Below are 17566 nucleotides of genomic sequence, written 5' to 3' on the forward strand. Positions count from 1 at the left end.
CTTGCATCAGCAGGACCGTGTTCCAAAGCCCTTCAGAGGCTCCTAGAGGAGCACAAGCCCATAGCAGAGCTTTCAGCTCGCAACCCCTCCCAGGAGTCATTTTCTTCCTCCCATGTGCTGGCCAAGGGCTTGATGTGACTCATAGCGAGGTGCTGGGTGCTCAGGCAACACTAGAAGGCACCATTCCCCCAGGGATGAGGACACCTCCTGCTGCTCTCAACACCCAAGGAAAGCCACAAGCAAGAGCCTCAAAGGCCAAAAAGAATGAGAAGGTTTTATTTCCTTGAGCTCCAGTGGTACAACTGTAGCAGCATCTCACAAAGGGACTCCTGCACTGTTAAATATACATTTAAAGGAAACACATTAAATTCCAAGGCAGGCAAAAATATATATATATATATCTGTAAAATTAAGAACTGCAGACAAAGATCCTCATCCTCCCTCTTAAATAACATGTGCGTTTGTTGCAGACAAAGCAGCAGAACATGGTTCACAGACCAGGTTAAAGTGAAACTTCACTCGCAAAGGCAAACCCAGAAGGGATGAGGAGGGGCTTTGGTGAAGGGGCTTTCACTGGGGATCCAGCATCACATACAGCAGGAAGCATTCCAAACACAGAAGAGACCTCTGCAACTATCAGATGGGATGCTGCATCCCTCTCCAAGGAGGATGCGCAGCCAGGACCACCCTCCCTGTCACTTCATGTCCACAGGCTCCATCCCTGGGCAAATCCAGCCTTCACATCCCAGCTACTCACAGGTTACTCCAAATAGGAGATGAGGTTGACCCAGAATAGCCAAGATGATGTCAGAAGTATTAAAGCTAAGCAGCCAGAGCAAGAGGATGATGCACTGGGGACCGCTCACCCAGTGGGACTCCTACTGAAGCCACACTGGAAGCTGTCACCTTCCACATGATGCTACAGTTTGCCCCTTAATATTAAAGTGACCCAAAAACGTTCATCTCAAAGTGTTTCTGCCCATCTTAAAATGAAATATTTGGTGCAGTTCTGCTTCCTGTTAGTGATAACTCCAGTTTCTCAACAGAAAAAGACATCCAAGGCTAAGAGACAGCTCAGAGACCTCCGGCCCCTGCACACCAGAGATAGCTGAGAGCTTTCTCCAGCTGCACCACCACCACCAGTGGCCTCAAGCTCACCATTTGTGCACTTTAAGACACAGGGTGCATTTGACACAGTGATTCATTCAGTTTAAGTGACACAAAAAATAAAGGCATCAAGCAGCTCATTTCACCATCAGCAATGGCACAAGGCTAATTTACACAAGGCACATGCAACACCACCCGCAGAGGTGCGCTTTGATTTACTTTCTCCAAGTAGCACAGCAAGAGGTTTAGGTCTGTTTAGTGCCATCCCACCCAAGGTGCCTGGTGGATGGGACACCTCCAGTGACATGTGCCAGCCCGAGAGCTGCCCATCACATTGCAGCTCCCCTAGAGACATCCCACCCAGTGCTGACAGCAAGCTGAAGCCGCATCTCCACAAGCTGCACCATGGAGATGGTGCCAGCTTGAGCCATCGCTTCCAGGGAGGATGGAGATGTGCCCGCTGGTGTCCTGTCACTTAGGTTTACACATTCAGGCCCTGAAATCCCTCACTGGCTCCTGATCACCCAAGTAACTGGTTAAAGGCTGCATTTTGGGTTGGAAATCCCATTCCCAGTAGGAGCAGGCACAGCTTTGCTAGCCACTGCAAAGCTCAGCATCCCACAGCAGCAAACCCAGAGCACGAGGAACCTCTCTAGGTTGCCTTTCTGATGTTTTCTCTCCTCCCAACAGAGATGAGCAGCAGCTTATTGTCAAACCTGGGGCTGGGAGGTGCCTCCGGTTCTGTAGGGCAGAATTCCCTATGGATTTCCCTGCCTGCTGCTGGTTTGGTGCTGCCAGGATGTGACCCTTGTGACTCTGCAGTCAACCTGTAAACAGAAGCCCCGGGTCCCCCCTTAGGGAGCAGAGCAGCTCCATGCACCCCACTCCCAGCTATGGGGATGCACACGGTCGCTCCTGCGAGTGGGATAGGGGCCTTGGAGGGAAAGGATGAATAAGTTAAGGGAGGATGAGGCTGCACAGCCACCACACGCCACCAGAATGTACCTTTAAAAAAGTAGCTGCAAAAAAAAAGGACTTTTCTGATTAAAATCCACATTTTTTAAGTCTTCTCCTTGTAAAATACAATGGAATTGTTTCCCCTTTCTCCCACAATGTGTTTTAGGATGTCCTTCCTTGGTGGTGCCCCTTCTCCTTCCCCATCCCAATGAGTCTCAGGGGGTACCAAGTACCTTGGCACCCCCACAAGAACCCAGGCCACCATTTGGGGGTTCAATGCTGGAGAATTAAAGCCAATCTGGCTATAAAAATAAATGCTTTTGTGTCTTCCTCACACAGGATGGAAGAATCGAGCCCTTTTTAAACAGCATCCAGCTGTAGGAGTAGTTACAAACCCAACCCAAACGCCTCTATAGAAAAATAAAGGATAAACATTATCCATCTATTTCATATTCATATAAAAAAGTAAGCTCTGTGACAGGATATTTTGCTTCTTTGCTGTAAAAAAAGCCCCCACCCCAGGCTGGGTTCTACGACCCAAGCTTTGCGGTGAGGAGTAAACTGCATCTTCCACTTATTCAGAGAGAAAAATATCAGTCAGCAATTTCACTTCTCCAAAATAAAGTTATTAAATATATATATTATTATGACGAGTCTTTATAAATCTTTTCATGGAGCAAGGAGGGGAACACGTGGCTGAGGAGCACTTGAATCCCTGAGGAAGGGAGAAGTGGGCATCAGCTGTGAATCCACCACGAAGCTGGTACTTCCCTTAGCAGAGACCCAGAGCTGGCTGGCTTGCAGGTACACACACACACACACACACACATACACACAGAGGGGACACGGGGGCTTGCATTCACCCTGGGAGTCCTTCACTAGGATGCTCTCTTCTCCAGCTTGTGCTTTGTGAGAAAGTACTTGAAGAACTCGTACACGGACCAGGCAATGGCTGTGGAGGGCATCTGGTAAATGACACGTGCCTGCACCCCCCTGAAACACCCCGAGACACCACCCAGCTGATAGACAGTCTTGAAGGCATTCACCATGCCCGTGAGGTGCCCGCTGATGTTCACAGAGCTCAAGGCCATGTTCTCCTGGGTGTTGAGCAGGGTCTTGCACACATCCAGGGGAGTGGTGGCGGCGGCGGCCACGGCCCCCGCGACGGCCCCGGAGACGATGTGGGAGCGCGGGTTGTACTCCCTGTGCGGGTTGATCTGCTCCTGCATGAACTCGTAGGTGATGAAGTGAATGGCCTGGAAGGGCACGTTCATGGTGAGCTGCGTGGTGTAGCTGCGGTAGAAGGCACCAAACCCTTCCGTCTTCTGCACTGTCCTTATGCACGCCAGGACGGACTTGTAAGGGGAGTTGAACATCTGCATCCGCTGCTTCACCACTGGTCCAGGCGATGGCCACAGGGTGGGCAGCACCAGGCAGGACAGGCACAGGGACATAGACTTATTAGCTAAAGCACATCTTTCCTGGTCATCCCAACACTCAGCCCTGCTCCAAGCCCCAACCATCCAGAGCCAACCTCCCCCTTCCAAGTCCAAACTGCTACGACATAGAGCAGGTATTTCTGTATCAATGGGCTCCTTGTCAATGGGCTTTCATCAAAAAGCTCCATAGAGCCTCTGCTTCTCCCCAGTGCCTTTAATTCTAGCTAGAGAGGCATTGAGACAGACTGGAAAGGACCCTCAGATGCACCCCTAAGTGCTGAAACACTGACGCACCAAGAGGACAGGGGCAGAAAGGTGATTCAATCACCTGGAAAGTAGAACAGAGCCCAATCCTGAAATGGAACAATTTCCACTGACTTAAGCTAAAGCCAATTCATTTGATCAGGATGTGATTAAAAGGATTTCAAACACTAGAGACATTTTTTCCTTCAGAAAAATCTGATCTTGGGCCAATTCAGAAGCCCCATATATTAACACTGAAGAGCTGGCAGCCCAGCTGATTGGCTTCAGTTTAGCTGCATTTTACCATTAGCCCTCTTCATGCTGGACTCTACCTACCCAGGAAGCACTAGCAGAGCAGTAACAGCATCGTGTTAGTATTGGGGACCCCAGCTTCCCTAAGAAATCACAACATGCCATGCAGATGCTGTGCACCCCCTTGGCAAGCAAGGGAGAGCAGCCAGGCAGACTCTATCCCTATGCACTGACCTGCCTGAGCTCGTTAACAGTTGGGCAGAGTCACTAAAGCAAAGGGCTTAAGGTGCTGAGATGGCACAGGGTGTCTTCCCAGGCTAACGGGGTGCAGCACTTCCCAACAGCACAGGGCATTACCTTCAGCAGGATTCATCACTGCGTCGTGGAGTAGCGTGGCCACGCTCCCAGCTATACCTGCAAGACACAAGAGCATCCTTTAAGAAGGACATTCAGAAGCCAGGGCTTGCTTGGGCACTGCCATCTGCAGAGGGAGCAGCCAGCATCATCAAGGAATGGTTTGGGTTGGAAGGGACCTTGAAGCTCATCCAGTTCCAACCCCTTGCCACGGGCAGGGACACCTTCCACTAAAGCAGCTTGCTCCAAGCCCATCCAACCTGGGTACCGCTGCCTGGGATGCTGCAGCCCAAGGAAGCGCCCAGCAACACAACTCACTCCCAGTGCAGAAAATCCCCATCCAAAGCAGCCTGGCGGGAGCCAGGATCCCAACCACCACCTTTGCTACTCCCTACAGCAACTCCCAAGGTTTTGTCTGTGCAGGAAAGCCCCAGGTTCACCCAGCCTGTGCTGGACTGAGGCATGAGCAATGTTTAGCACTGCCTCAGTGCATCCATAATTAGGCATTTTCATCCGTTTACTCAGTCTAGTTTTAAACACAAATTGCCCAGATTCTGCCAACATCCAACAAGCCATTAATGATTGTGCAGTTGGCTCAAGGATGGGCCTCTCGAGCCACACCTTCCCCTTTGATGTAGGTTTCCATCTCACATTCTCTCTTGCCCAAATGACTTTCGGTCATTTCTCATTAAGGCAGCGCTTCACTCTCCCCACTGGAACCAAAAGCCTGTAGCTACTTGAAAGGCAAACCCAGGAAGCACATTGCTGGCAAAAAGCAGCAAGCCAGAAAGCTGTTCCATACCCTTAACTGAGGTGGTTGAGTCAAGTGAGAGCTGCCACAGCAGCTTCCCACCATCGCATTGTGTCAAGGACCACCACAGTGGTGGCAGGTACCACACTTGCCCCCTGCCTCTCCAGCCTTTCCAAAGCAGAGACCTGCAAGCCTGGGATGCCGTTTCCACCCCATCCTCCCATCCAGGTATTCACAGCAGCATTCTGAATGCTGGCTGCCTTCAGCAGCCGTTCCCAGAGCACAGCACAGCGAGGGATGCCAGGCCAAGCACATCAAGCAAGCAAGGGGCAGGCTGGTAACCGCAAGCTTAGCTTTGTGCATAAACCCCCCTCCCCAGAAATACCATTGGCCAAGTGGCTGTTTCCTCCATGCTGGAAAGTGTCACTTAGAGACTTTTTCATCTTTTCATAGCAGGCAAAGTACATGGCATGGGCAGGGCCAGCCCCCAGCATGGTGACGTTGATCCCACGTAAAGGCCTCCAGAAACCCTCCGTCAGGACAATCTTCTTCAGCGCTTCGTACACGCCCCTGTACTGAGCTTTGGGGTCCGGCTGCAAGCTCTGCATCCTGGTCTGCAACAAAGCACATGAAGGGAGAGACCTGAGTTAACCCATCTCGAATGCACCAAGCACAAGGGGAGGGTGAAACAGCCCCAAGACGCAGGAGCGGGCTCCATCACTCAGTCCCCACTTGCACCCACGCCGCTATTCACAGCGGCAAGATTAAGTTCATGCTCCCATTGCAACACCAGCACGTTACAAGGCTGCTCAGACAAGGGAAGTGTAACCTCTGCTCCCGTTTCTGCAGGGAAAACACAGGGAATTAAGCTCATGCAGCCGTTCAAACGCCTGGGTGAAGAAATACAGTTAGGTCTGTAATTGCCTCTTGCTTACAACACTCCCAGCTCTGCCCCAGCTTGTTCGTCCTGCTGTTGCTCAGCTGCTTGTGACACTGGTGTGCAGCCTTTGTCTGATCCCTTGGGAAACAGCTTTCCTAGAAGGGCAAGCTGAGAAAACCAGGTAACCACAGGAACCCCCCCATAGAGACAGGTAAAGGGCAGCGGAGCTGGCGCAGGGCCTGGAGCACAGGGGTGATGGGGAAGGGCTGAGGGACCTGGGGGGGTCAGATGGAGAAGAGAAGGCTCAGGGGGGACCTGATCGCTCCCTACAACTGCTTGACAGGAGGATGGAGCCAGGAGCTCTGCTCCAAAGGGATGGGACAAGGGGAACCGGCCTCAAGCTGCACCAGGGCAGGGTTAGATGGAGCTGAGGAACAACATTCTGAAGCCAGCTGAGCTGCTGGCACCCAAATGCTCCCATCACTCTCACTGCTGCCAAGGAGGCACCATGGGAAAAGTTACTCCTTTTGGTCTGCTTCAGGCTCCGGCAGGCTGATGCCATCACACACCAGCAGCACCCAAAGCCCTTGCGGGGATGATGCCAACCTGCAATGGTGTTTGCAAGACACAGACACGAGCTGCTTCCCACCACCAACAGGAGAGCCGCTGACAAGGCTTAAACCTCTGCAAACATCCCAGCAAGACCAAGCACATGTAGAGCATCCAAGATGGAAAGGGCTCAGGTGCTCCTGCTGGTCTGCGATCCCAGACTGATGGGATACAGCCTCCAGTGCAGCTTCACACCTAGGACCACAAGGGAAAAGCCATGAGAGAGGAGTGTTCAGCAACCTGCAACAGGCACCAAGCCAATGCTCTCTCAAGGAGAAGCTTGGGAATTGCAATGAACAGGTCTCTGACACAGGGGTTTGACAGGATGGATACCTCCCACCGCATCAGCTGGGACACCCCATCCTCAGATTGAAGTTCCCCCCTCAAGCAATGTGGCAGAACACAGGCAAAGCAGCTCAGTCCTCAGCAGGGATTCCACAGCCCTTGAGAAAGCAAGGGCTGCCCGTGCCACCTCCACACTTCCTCATGGGGACACATCCCTTCAAGCTTATCATTTCCCATCAGCAATTAGCCAGGAGGTAATACTACAGCCAAGCTTGCAGGCAAGACTAAGCCAATAAGGAAGGTTTGGACCTTCAATTCCCCAAACAGCTCCAGTCACTGCAAACTGCAGCACTTTCAGATACACTTTCTAGGACCAAGGAAGAGCTCAGAGCCCAGTGTAAGGCTTTAACCCGGTACAGTAAAACCGAGCTACGCAAGCAGCAAAGCAACACTTTGGGGCTGAGCCAAACAAACTGTTGTATTTGTAGTAAATGGCCTAAAAAAGGGCACAGGAATTACATCTGCAAAGTGACTTAGTGCAGCAGACTTGAGCATCAGCCAGTGTCCACGACAAGGCATCACCCTACAGCAGGGATTTGGCAGCCTCGAGCAAAGCTTCCTGTTTCAGAGCACTAAATGCATTGTAACCTATGAACAGCACTGGAAGCAGCCCCAAAGGCTGAGGAAAACCCTCTTGTAAAGGCAGCAACAGCACTGGGTTATCTTGGAGCTTAAACCCAGGCTTCAAATGCAGCTCGGAGCCACCTCTGAGCAGGCACAAGGGTCTTGAAGCCCTCCCCACGAATCCCAGCACATTCCCATCCTATGGATGCTCGTCAGGAGGGGCTGGATTTCGTGATGCTGCCAAGAAGCTCCCAGCAGCGGCTCCGCCGTCAGCGTGACTCAGCAGACCCACCGCTGCCGAGCTGGTCCCATCCAGCCGGGGCTGGGCTTCGCTTGGTTTCTCCTCTTCTCTGCTAGTTTTAACTTGAAGGCATTGCTTCAGAGGCCAGAGCTGACCCAGAGATCCCCATCTCACCCTGCTCCGCTCCTGGGATGCCTTCATTTAAGCACACAGCAGCTTCGTCTCATCAGAAGGGGAATGAGGAATAACCACTCCTTTAAAGCAGTAAACTACCAGCCCAGCCCTGGGTATCTCCACCCTCACTAAGGATCCAGTTGCTTTCACATCACAAGGGATAAACGCTTTCCCACTCTAGAGAGATCACTCAGCACGCAGAGTGGGTGGGAAGGGCGCTGGACCCACCTAACCCACACATGGGTCTGCAGTTTGCATCACCACCAGCACAGCCGGGTCCACCGCAGTTACTGTGGTGTGAGCAATGATTTGCCACCAGCTCTGCAGTTCTTCCCCCCCCATCTCCTGCCACCTATCTGAAGCCATCAAGTTCCTCCAGGAGCCTCACCCCCTGTTACCCAGCCAAGAAATACTTCTCCACCTACTTAGATTAATCCTCATTGCATAAGGCACTCACAACCACAAGCATCCCAGTAGTCCTGGTTTCAGCTTGGGCATGAGAAGCAACACCAAAAGTCACAGCTTCAGGTCCATCAGGTTACTACCTGTTTGTGGACCACTGCTGCCTTTATAGGTGCTGTCTGGGGGAGAGCACCCAGAAGCACATCAATAGCCCAGGGTTGCTTTCTACCTAGAGCTGCTTTATTAACAGGAGGCAGGTCTCTGCATAGGGGACACGGTTTGACATGCCACTGTACAAACAGGCTGGGATCTCATTCGCCTTTGTTTTCCTTCCTGGACACAGCATGCTTTCTGCAAGTTCATGTGACAGACAACCAGCTCCCCGAGGCTAACAAAAGACACGGAGAGCACAGCATGCTCTGACCAGGAAACGAGCAGTGTTTCTGCAGCAACCTGGCCAGATCCTGCTGCCCACAGAAGGCTCTGCTGCTGCACGACCCATGCCACGCTCAAGCTCTGAGCTCCCTTTTGTTGCTCCCAAGCAAAGCGATACCCACCCCTGTCTGCAAAGGCCCATGGAGGGGAATATAGGGCCAGCCATGACTTTCCGGCACCCCAACACTGACACAAGACCTCCTGGACCTGCACTGGATGCAGAACCTCTCACCACCAAACCCCAGGCAAGCATCACTGACTCCAAAGCCTGAATGAACTGCAGTAAAACAGCTCACAGGCGCTCATCTGCCCTGCTCACTCATACTCATGTGCTTTCAAGCTGCTACAAGCAGGGAAGCTCCAAAGCCTCCTTGCTCCAGGCAGGTCACCCACGGTTGATTGTCCTACCTGAAGCCATCAGAACACTCCATTCCATCAAGTCTCATTGTACCTATCCTTTCCTGTCCATTCCCCTCCCTGCCATCACAGATGTAGGCTCTATGTTCCTCCTACCCGTCAGCCTAGGAATTCCCATTACAGTCCAGGACCTCCTATATCCACTAGGAACCATACAGAGGCACAGCAGAACAGCTTCCAGACATCTGGTTGCACCAGCTTGGGTAGGAGCAGGTCAGGCTTTCACAGGTCACTGCAGCATGGTTGGAGCTGGAGGCAGGACTTTGCCATTAGTGTCACTGTGAGGAAGGGAGGCTCGAGCACATCCAGTGTCCCATCAAGCTGTCTGAAGCCATCAGCTCCCACGTGAGGACAACTCCACACCCTCCAGGCAGCCACTGCACCCACCTTGGGAAGCCAGCTCCAACAGCCTTGCAGGGAAGCCACTACACAGCTTAAGAGGATGCTCCAGGGGAGTCCTCCCGAAGCTCCCATGATGAGAAGCCCTTGACAGGCTGATCTCTACCATTCATCTGGAGGCTGATCAGGCTTGCCAGGACAGCTACAAAACAAAACAAGCCTAAAGACTATGAGACACTCATCTAAAACCCTACAGCCAGCGCTTTAATACAACCCTAGCATTGGGTGCATAAGACAGAGGCCAACACATAACCAAGGCTGAAGCTGCAAGGAGGTCTTTACCATTAGAAGGAAAAGACACCAAGCAAGTCTCAATAATCACAAGCCTCCAGGCTTAGGTGGTAAATACAACCCATAACACATTTCCCCTGTAAAGAAATAGAAACACTGCTGCAAAACACACAACTAGTGATGACTTCAGGGGCAGCACGTTATCACAGCAAGGAGGCTGCATGCAGGGATGTGCCCCATGGATTTCCATGTTACACAAGCACCAACAGCACTTCTGGGTATTATCAACACTGCCACACGAGTGTCTATGAGCTTCACAGAGGTCCGCTGGTTGCTCTCTTGACCGCTTCCCTTGACTCACCTCACCAGGACACCACCATCACGGCCCTGCCCTACCCCAGGAATTGTGCAAGCATCTGAAGCAAGCCATTTCCCAAATTCAAGCATTTTCAGTTTCTCTTTAGCAGGAAATGACTTGCTGGAGCCAAAACATCGCCTCGTCAGCCAGGTGCCTCAAACACCTCTTGCTGCAGCATCCACAATCCCTCATCTCCCCCTTGAGCTCTGCTCAGCCGCAGCCGATCCCAGTGAGCATTATCCACAGTCAGGCTAAGGAAGGAGCTGCAGGAGGAGAGCAGCGCCTTTCCCGCGGCTGCTTTTACAAGCCTCCAGTAGTGTTTGGTTACTCCCATTACAATAAAAAAGCCCTTTTTGGGTCAGTTCTCACCTTTCCCACGGGGACAGAGCAGCGGTGAGCGCCCATCACAGGACCCAGATCCTGCGGCTCCGGATTCCACTCTGCCCCAAACGCATGGGGTGACCTTGGCCACGCTTCAAAGTTCTCCCAGTGCTTTATCAGCTCCTGAACACTTCAAGGCAGCTGCTGAGCGGGATCATTCCCAGAGTAAGGCATTGCCCCGGTGCGATCCCAGCACCGGCAAGGGGGGAATTCACTGCCTGGGGAAAGCAGCACTTTCTTTCGCCTTCCTCCAAAGCACCTCCCACCCAGGGATACCAGGCACGGCTTTCGTTTTCTCCCTCTCCCTATTCCCTGCAGAGGAAATGCCCTCTTCAACCACACCAGGGAGGCCCGAGTGACGCTGCTCTGAGCGTGACTTGGCACAAAGCACCCGGCTCATTTGGGACAGGAGCCAGGCTGGGCTCAGACCCTGCACCTCAGAGCAGCCCCAGCCCACGAGCCAGGCCCAATGGGCACAAACCCAGAGGGAAAACAGAGGAAAGCAGCAGAAAATGTTTCCTTTAAGTGCTTATCGCAGCACACGGGCAAGATCTCCAGTGCCTCAAAGCGAAGGCATTTCCTCTCCTCTCGCTACTCCTGCAGGAGCCCTGTATTGGGAAGAAGAGAATTAGAGCATCTCCTTGCAGCCTTTCCTGAGTGGAGCACTGAGGATCCATCAGCACCAGCAACACAGCATCGAGGGCGCTTGGCTTTTCCCAACCTTTCCTCTCTTTTAAGAGCACGCTGTCAGGGAACAGAGAGGAAATACCCTTCGTGATGCTTCCGACCATGCTGGAGACACTGCGAAGCCCTCCCTCGTGTGCACCCAACAGCACCCAGAGCTCATTCGCATCGAACCCAACCACCAGCAGCCACACAGACCCCTTTGTAAAGCCCTGACTATGGTAAAGCCGCCATGGCCACGGCAGTGGGGTGGCAGGAGGTCGGGTTCACGCTGCTCACAACCACCCTCGTGTGTGGATAGACACAACAACACCGACTTTTCCCACCCGGCCTTGGGATTCCAACACTCCAGGAGGGCACCGGTGGCATCTCTGCCCCGGGGCGGGAGCAGCACAAGGACTTTGCTTGCTGCTTCGGGCCTCGGTGCACACCTTTGCACCGCGGGTTGCGCAAAGCTCACCGGGGCCGTGGGCACCGGTACTGCCGGGATGGTGCTGCCATCGGGGACACCTCGAGGGACCCCTCCGGGGGACCGTGTGCACCGCAGCACCCCGTTTCTCACCCAGCCCTGCACCTCCCGCACAGCCCCGTACCCTGCTCCCCGCAATGAGCATCCCGCACGCCGGGACCCCCGTGCACCCCGGCAGCGGCAGCCGTCGGAGCAGCTCCCCGGAGGTACCGGGGGCCTCCGCCACGCACCTTGACCGAGTCCACCGGGTACATGACCGTGTGCTCCATGATGCCCGCCACCGCCCCGGCTACCATGTGAGTGCCGAGCGAGGCGCCGCTGGGCAGGCTCTCGTACTCCTCGCCCTCCATCGGAGGCACCGGCGGAACGGCGGCAGCCGCGGGCGGGGGGCCGGGCCCCGGGGGTGCGGCCGCGCTGCCCCCCACTCCGCAGCTCAGCTCCATCCGCCCGGTACCGGCGGCGGCAGCGGGGGGCGACCGGGGGTTAACGGGGATGGGCAGGGTCCGCACGGGGCCCGCGCGCCGCCCCGGCCCCGCTTTAAAGCCGCGCCCGCGCCCCGCCCCGCCCCGCGCCGCGCCAGCCAATAGGGAGCCGCCGCCGCCGCTTCCCACCGCCCCGCCGGGCGTGACGTAACGCGCCGCCGGGCACCGGTTGGGGGTGATTGATAGAGAAGCAGACGAATAGAAAGGAGAGGCGGGTGAGGTGGTGGAGTGTGATTGGTTGCTCTCGGGTGCGGGGGGCGGGACGGCTGTGCAGGCGCGCTGAGGGGGGCAACAGCCCAGCGCGGTTTGAGGCGCGCGGGCCTCGTGGTCAGAGCCGGCCGTGGTGCGAGCGGGGCCCGCCCGGGGCTGCGCCCCTTGCACGGGCAGAGACCCCCGGGCACGGCCAGCGGGAGCGGGGATCCCCCGCAGGAGCAAGGCCCTCACCGGGGGGTCGGGTCCTGGGGCGCTGCGGCTGTCACCGTGTCCCGTCAGGGGGAGTCGTGGAGTGGGCTGGGCTGAAGGGACCTTAAAGGTCGTCCAGATCTGCCACAGGCAGGGACCCCTTCCACTGGAGCAGCTTGCTCCAAGCCCCTGTGTCCAACCTGGCCTTGAGCACTGCCAGGGATGGGGCAGCCACAGCTTCTCTGGGCACCCTGTGCCAGCGCCTCAGCACCCTCACAGGGAAGAGCTTCTGCCTAAGAGCTCAGCTCAGTCTCCCCTCGGGCAGGTTCAAGCCATTCCCCTTGCCCTGTCCCTACAGGCCCTTGTCCCAAGCCCCTCTCCAGGTTTCCTGCAGCCCCTTTAGGCACTGGAGCTGCTCTAAGCTCTCCCCTTCAGGAGCCTTCACTTCCCCAGGCTGGACGCCTGCTCCGTATGGGCTTGAGCCTCACCATGGGGAAGGAAAGCCTGTGGAAGGGCTTAGGAGAGCTTTCTGCCCTTCCCTGCAATGGCTTTTCGCATCCATCATCCCTCTGTGCAGCTCCCGCCCCATAGCAGAGCCATTAATCCTGGCCTTTCCACAGGAGGATCGAGCTCACCCCGTGCCCCTGCACCCCGGGGCGCTCCCTTTGTAACATCCCTTTGTCCCACCGTGAAATCAGCCCAAACCGACTGCATTTGACGCTCTTAAAGAGACAGAGGCAACGGCGTCTTCTCCAGGCCCAGCGCTGCCTTCGTTCTGTGCCTCCTGGAAGGATTACTTGGGATTCAGCCTTGCTGGGACGGTGGCATTGTATGGCCTGCACTGCAATCAAGGTTAACCGTTCTCGTGAAGCACCATGAGACTGCAAAACAGTTTATGTCTGCTTGAGCCTTGGGAAGCACGGAAGGAAACCGGCCCCTGAGAGCCTGGAGAAGCAGGAAAATGAAGTGCTTGGGTTTCCCATTAACCATGGAACCAATACATGTGAGGTGGGAAGAGCCTGGTCTGTTCTCACCCAGGTACTTGGAGAGGGGCTGCAGCATTGGCATGTGCCGGCCTCCTCCCTCCTGCCCTATGTTTGGGCTGGGAAGCCTCCATTCCCAGTGGGAACAGGATGTGTGACTTCCTCCTGATTGAGTTTTGGTACCTAGTACCCAGAGCAGTGCTTGTATGGGGTGGGAGAGATGGAGCCGTCCTCCTCCCTCCTGCCCTATGTTTGTGCTGGGAAGCCTCCACTCCCCATGGGAATATGATGTGTGACTTGCTCCTGATTGAGTTTTGGTACCTGGGACCCAGAGCAGTGCTTGTATGGGGGGTGGGAGAGATGGAGCTCTCTTCCTCCCTCCTGCCCTATGTTTGTGCTGGGAAGCCTCCATTCCCGATGGGAACACGATGTGTGACTTGCTCCTGGTTCATTTTGGGTACCTGGGACCCGGAGCAGTGCTTGTATAGGGGGTGGGAGAGATGAAGCGAGACCTGGCCGCTGTCCTATGTGTCCAAGCCATGACACTGACATGGAATCATGGCGCTCCCATGAGAGCAGGCATCACCAAGTGTCCTGAGAGCTGCAGGAATCAGGCTATAGAAAGCCCTTCACCAGCACGGGATTTACCACAGGGATTTCTAAACATCTCCTTCCCTTCCCCTGGACCATCACAGCTTCGTTTCCGTGCTGCGCTCCGACACTGTGGAGCCAGGGAGCCACGTGCACACACCTAACCCGGGCAGACAGCGCTCCAGGTGCTCACCCACGGCTGCGGGACGTGAATCAACGCCGGGCACGAGAGCTTCCTTTCTGTAAGGCAGCCTTGTGCAAGGAAATGCCTGAGCGCCGGCTCCGCTTCCCACTCTTGCTCCATGCAGTTTGTCTGGGGTTTCTGTTCCATAAACAGCCGTCAACAGGCGCTGATCTCCTCCCAGTGCTTTTGGCAGGGCAGAGGAGGGTGGGGAAATTACAGTGTCACCTTAATGAGCCCTTTCCCCTACAGTCTTAGGTCTGGCTCCCTGATAAGCATTAGTATGAATCAGTCTGAAATACGGTGCTGGTTCCAGGTAGGAACAGGTTATAATTTAACCCTGAGGAGCACCGGCACAAGGAATCCTTTCTGCTCCTGCTCTGTGCCCCTAGAGCCACCCTAGGGCACAGGAAGCTCCTTCAGAGGTGTCAGAGCAGAAATGCAGGGGTTTCCCTGCGTGATTTTCCCCATGTTCCTGAAGAAGAGATTAACTCATTCATCATCTGTGGAGGCACAGTGGGGCAGGGAAGCTGGTCTGGCCTGTGGTTTTGTCATGTCACATGCCCCACCGCAGGAAAAGGAACAGCCCAGTGCCTCCTGGATGGTTTCCTGCCATCACTGCCTGGCAAATAAGAGTCATCCCTTGCAGAGCATCACCAGAGTGAGCTTGATTTACAAACCCTTCCTTTGAAACAGATCTTGTGCAATGATTCCCTTGCTGCCTCCCGGGGCACCACCGCAGCTCGGTGCATCCCATCCCTGTGCTGGAGCTCCCCAGGTCCCTCTGCGAGCTCCAAATTCCATCACAACAGAGAAGCAGCAAAGAACACACTGATTTATGCTGCTAACAGCACAACCTGGCTGCAGGCTGCACGGAGCACACTCCTTTCTACACCGACAAGTCGATGCAGAAGACACCATTGCAATCTGCACACGCGTTGCATCACAGCGAGCAGCTAAAGATGATGAATCAGAGCCACAGATCTGAGTCCTCACTCGTGTGTAACCTTCTTCATGGGGCCTGTGCACCATAGGGTAGCTTTGAACCAGCAGAAATAGAACCCAAGACCAGAAACATGACGAGGAATGTGAAATAACCTGCAAAATGAAGGGAAATGCTCTTGGCTTCCCTAAGACCTGGCCCAAAGAAGGTGTCTTCAGCCCCCAGGCCAGCTGCCTGGTGCTCCACAGCTGATTAGGAGCACCCAGTTTGCTTATCCCAGCTCCTCACTGGGCAGGAGGTGCAGCATGGAGCTGCACCCACGGTGATAAGGCAGGAGTGTCCTGGGAGGCAGCCACCTTCTGGAACCACACAAGCTGTGGGTTATCTACACCATGCAGTGGGAGGGATGTCATTTTCTTCTTCACTTTCCAAATGTACAAGCTCTCTAACAGCTGAGCAACGCCTTGGCTTACGGGGTGTTGTAGCTGCCACCATCACGGGGCTGCAACAGCGGTGCAGAGCCATGGGTGCTGAATGGGGTAAGGAAAAGGCACCCAGACTCATCAAATGCTTTGTGTTGGAAGGGACCTTAAAGCTCATCCTGTTCCAACTCCTGCCATGGGCAGGGATACCTTCACTAGCGCAGGGTGCTCCAAGTGCCTCAGCACACTCACAGGGGAAAAACTTCCTAAGATCCCATCTCATGGTGTGGATGCAGCCCCTTCCCAGCACACCAGCACTTGGCCACCCCCAGCCCCATCCCTCCTTAGACATGTTCAGTACTCAAAATGGGTTTCAATCAGCAACTCTGGACCTGTTTCCCTGGGAAAAGGCAGCTATGGGGATGCGGCAGTTGCTGGGAAACCTGATGTGTTCCCCTTTATTTCATTATCTCCATGTTAGCCAATGCCACAGAAACTAAGCAAGCAATGTTGTTTTGTCTTCAGGTTGGACTGACCCACTTCTGTGAGCAGCAGTGCAAAGCAGCCCCTGGTTTTAAGCCCTGGCTGAACACACCGAGGTGCTGGCAGGTGAGCTAATGCTGCAAAAGCAAGAACATTAATCCCTGCTCTGGCACACAACTCAGAGCATCTCTTTCTGCCTCGATTCCCCAGCACTCCAGATTCCCAAGGTATTCATTTAATGGCCAGCACATGTATAACAGGTTTATGTGTAACTGCTCAACCATGGTGTGTTCAGTTGATGCCAGTGAGGGCTGTGAACATGAATGCAAAGGGAATTAGAGGGAATTGGGTCCTAATGATGCTGCAGGGTTATTCCTATGCCAAAACAGCCCAAATCTGAAAACTCAGCATTACAGCTCCACAGACAGATCCAGCACCCATTACCATTTATGCAACCTCAGAGGTGAAGGAGGTGTGGATGCGAGGAATTTGGCCTCTGGGTTTTATTTCAGTGCTCACATAATCTGACCTATTTTACCATTACCCAGCTCCATGGATTAATGGAACAGGGAGAGGCGATACCCAATGAGCATCACGAAACCTGCCTTTTGTGTTACTTCCTGGACCAAATTCTTGTCATCAACTTGCCTTTCTGGTTTGAAGCCCTGGGGAAACAATGGGGATAATGTGCTTTGGGGTGAACTGGTAGCACTGGGCAGAGGAGGCTGAAAGGATGCCACGAGGTTTGCTGGGGTTGGGTTGTTTTGGCTTTGTTTCTAGCAGTCAGCAAAACCAGATCCAGAAAACAGGGGGAAGGAAACCTTTGGCTTGGTGAGGGGATGTGCTTAAAGCTGGGGATGATCCTGCTCTGCCAATGACTCCTTGCATGGCCTTGGTCAAATGGCTGAATTCGGATGGGTTTCACTTCTGGGTAAGGTTTTGTGTGAATCAAAGAGAGTAAGGATGAAAACCAGGATGAAATGAGGCCTCTGCAAGCAGGGCTGTGGCTGGGGGGCTGTCATAGCCTGCTGCCACAATGCATGCCAATGAAAGATCAACTTTATTCGGAGGGGTCGGGCTGTGGAGAGGCCAAAATGGGAAGCGGGAGGGTTTAAGAGATCAACACAAACATACAAGAAGAAAAGCCCATATGGGAGGCACAGCCCAGCCCTGCCTCCTGCACATCACCCTGCACACCTTCACCAGCCAAGAGCCCCGCTGCTCGCCCTCCATCAACAACAACAGCCCCTGCTGCTGCCCTATCTGCTCGCCCCGGTGTCGCACCATGGGCTGATACTGGGAGGGTGCGGTGGGGTGGGTGATGTGGTGCCCTGAGATAGGGGCTGGGCACCCTGCACACACCTCGCTTGGGCTGTCAGGATCGACC

The 17566-nt window shown here is 54.4% G+C and overlaps 1 protein-coding gene across 2 annotated transcripts; it reads right to left on the reverse strand.

Annotated features, from left to right (window-relative positions):
• Positions 1-248: 248 nt before the first annotated feature.
• Positions 249-12190, reverse strand: SLC25A37 (solute carrier family 25 member 37). Of its 2 annotated transcripts, none has more exons than XM_061349742.1 (4): positions 11923-12190; positions 5489-5717; positions 4356-4412; positions 249-3460 (listed from the first exon to the last, which is right to left on the reverse strand). In XM_061349742.1, the coding sequence occupies exons 1-4, from the start codon at positions 12133-12135 to the stop codon at positions 2943-2945; spliced, it is 1017 nt and encodes a 338-aa protein (XP_061205726.1). In that variant the 5' UTR covers positions 12136-12190; the 3' UTR covers positions 249-2942. The 2 variants fall into 2 exon arrangements, with proteins under 2 accessions (XP_061205726.1, XP_061205727.1); XM_061349743.1 differs by lacking the exon at positions 11923-12190 and adding an exon at positions 10528-10691.
• Positions 12191-17566: the final 5376 nt, after the last annotated feature.

This window comes from Neopsephotus bourkii, unplaced genomic scaffold (genome assembly GCF_033783945.1).
Source record: "Neopsephotus bourkii isolate Nb327-2 ecotype Australia unplaced genomic scaffold, CSIRO-AGI_Nbou_v1 NB_457, whole genome shotgun sequence".
Lineage (NCBI taxonomy): Eukaryota > Metazoa > Chordata > Aves > Psittaciformes > Psittacidae > Neopsephotus > Neopsephotus bourkii.

Bases quoted from the DNA above. Each gene is read 5' to 3' on its own strand.
- SLC25A37 (XM_061349742.1), bottom strand. From the start codon at position 12,135: ATGGAGCTGAGCTGCGGAGTGGGGGGCAGCGCGGCCGCACCCCCGGGG. The intron at 5,718-11,922 runs GTGCGTGGCGGA...GCTTTGTTGCAG, and splicing joins ACCCGGTGGACTCGGTCAAG to ACCAGGATGCAGAGCTTGCA. The intron at 4,413-5,488 runs GTATTTCTGGGG...TGTGTCTTGCAG, and splicing joins AAACAGCCACTTGGCCAATG to GTATAGCTGGGAGCGTGGCC.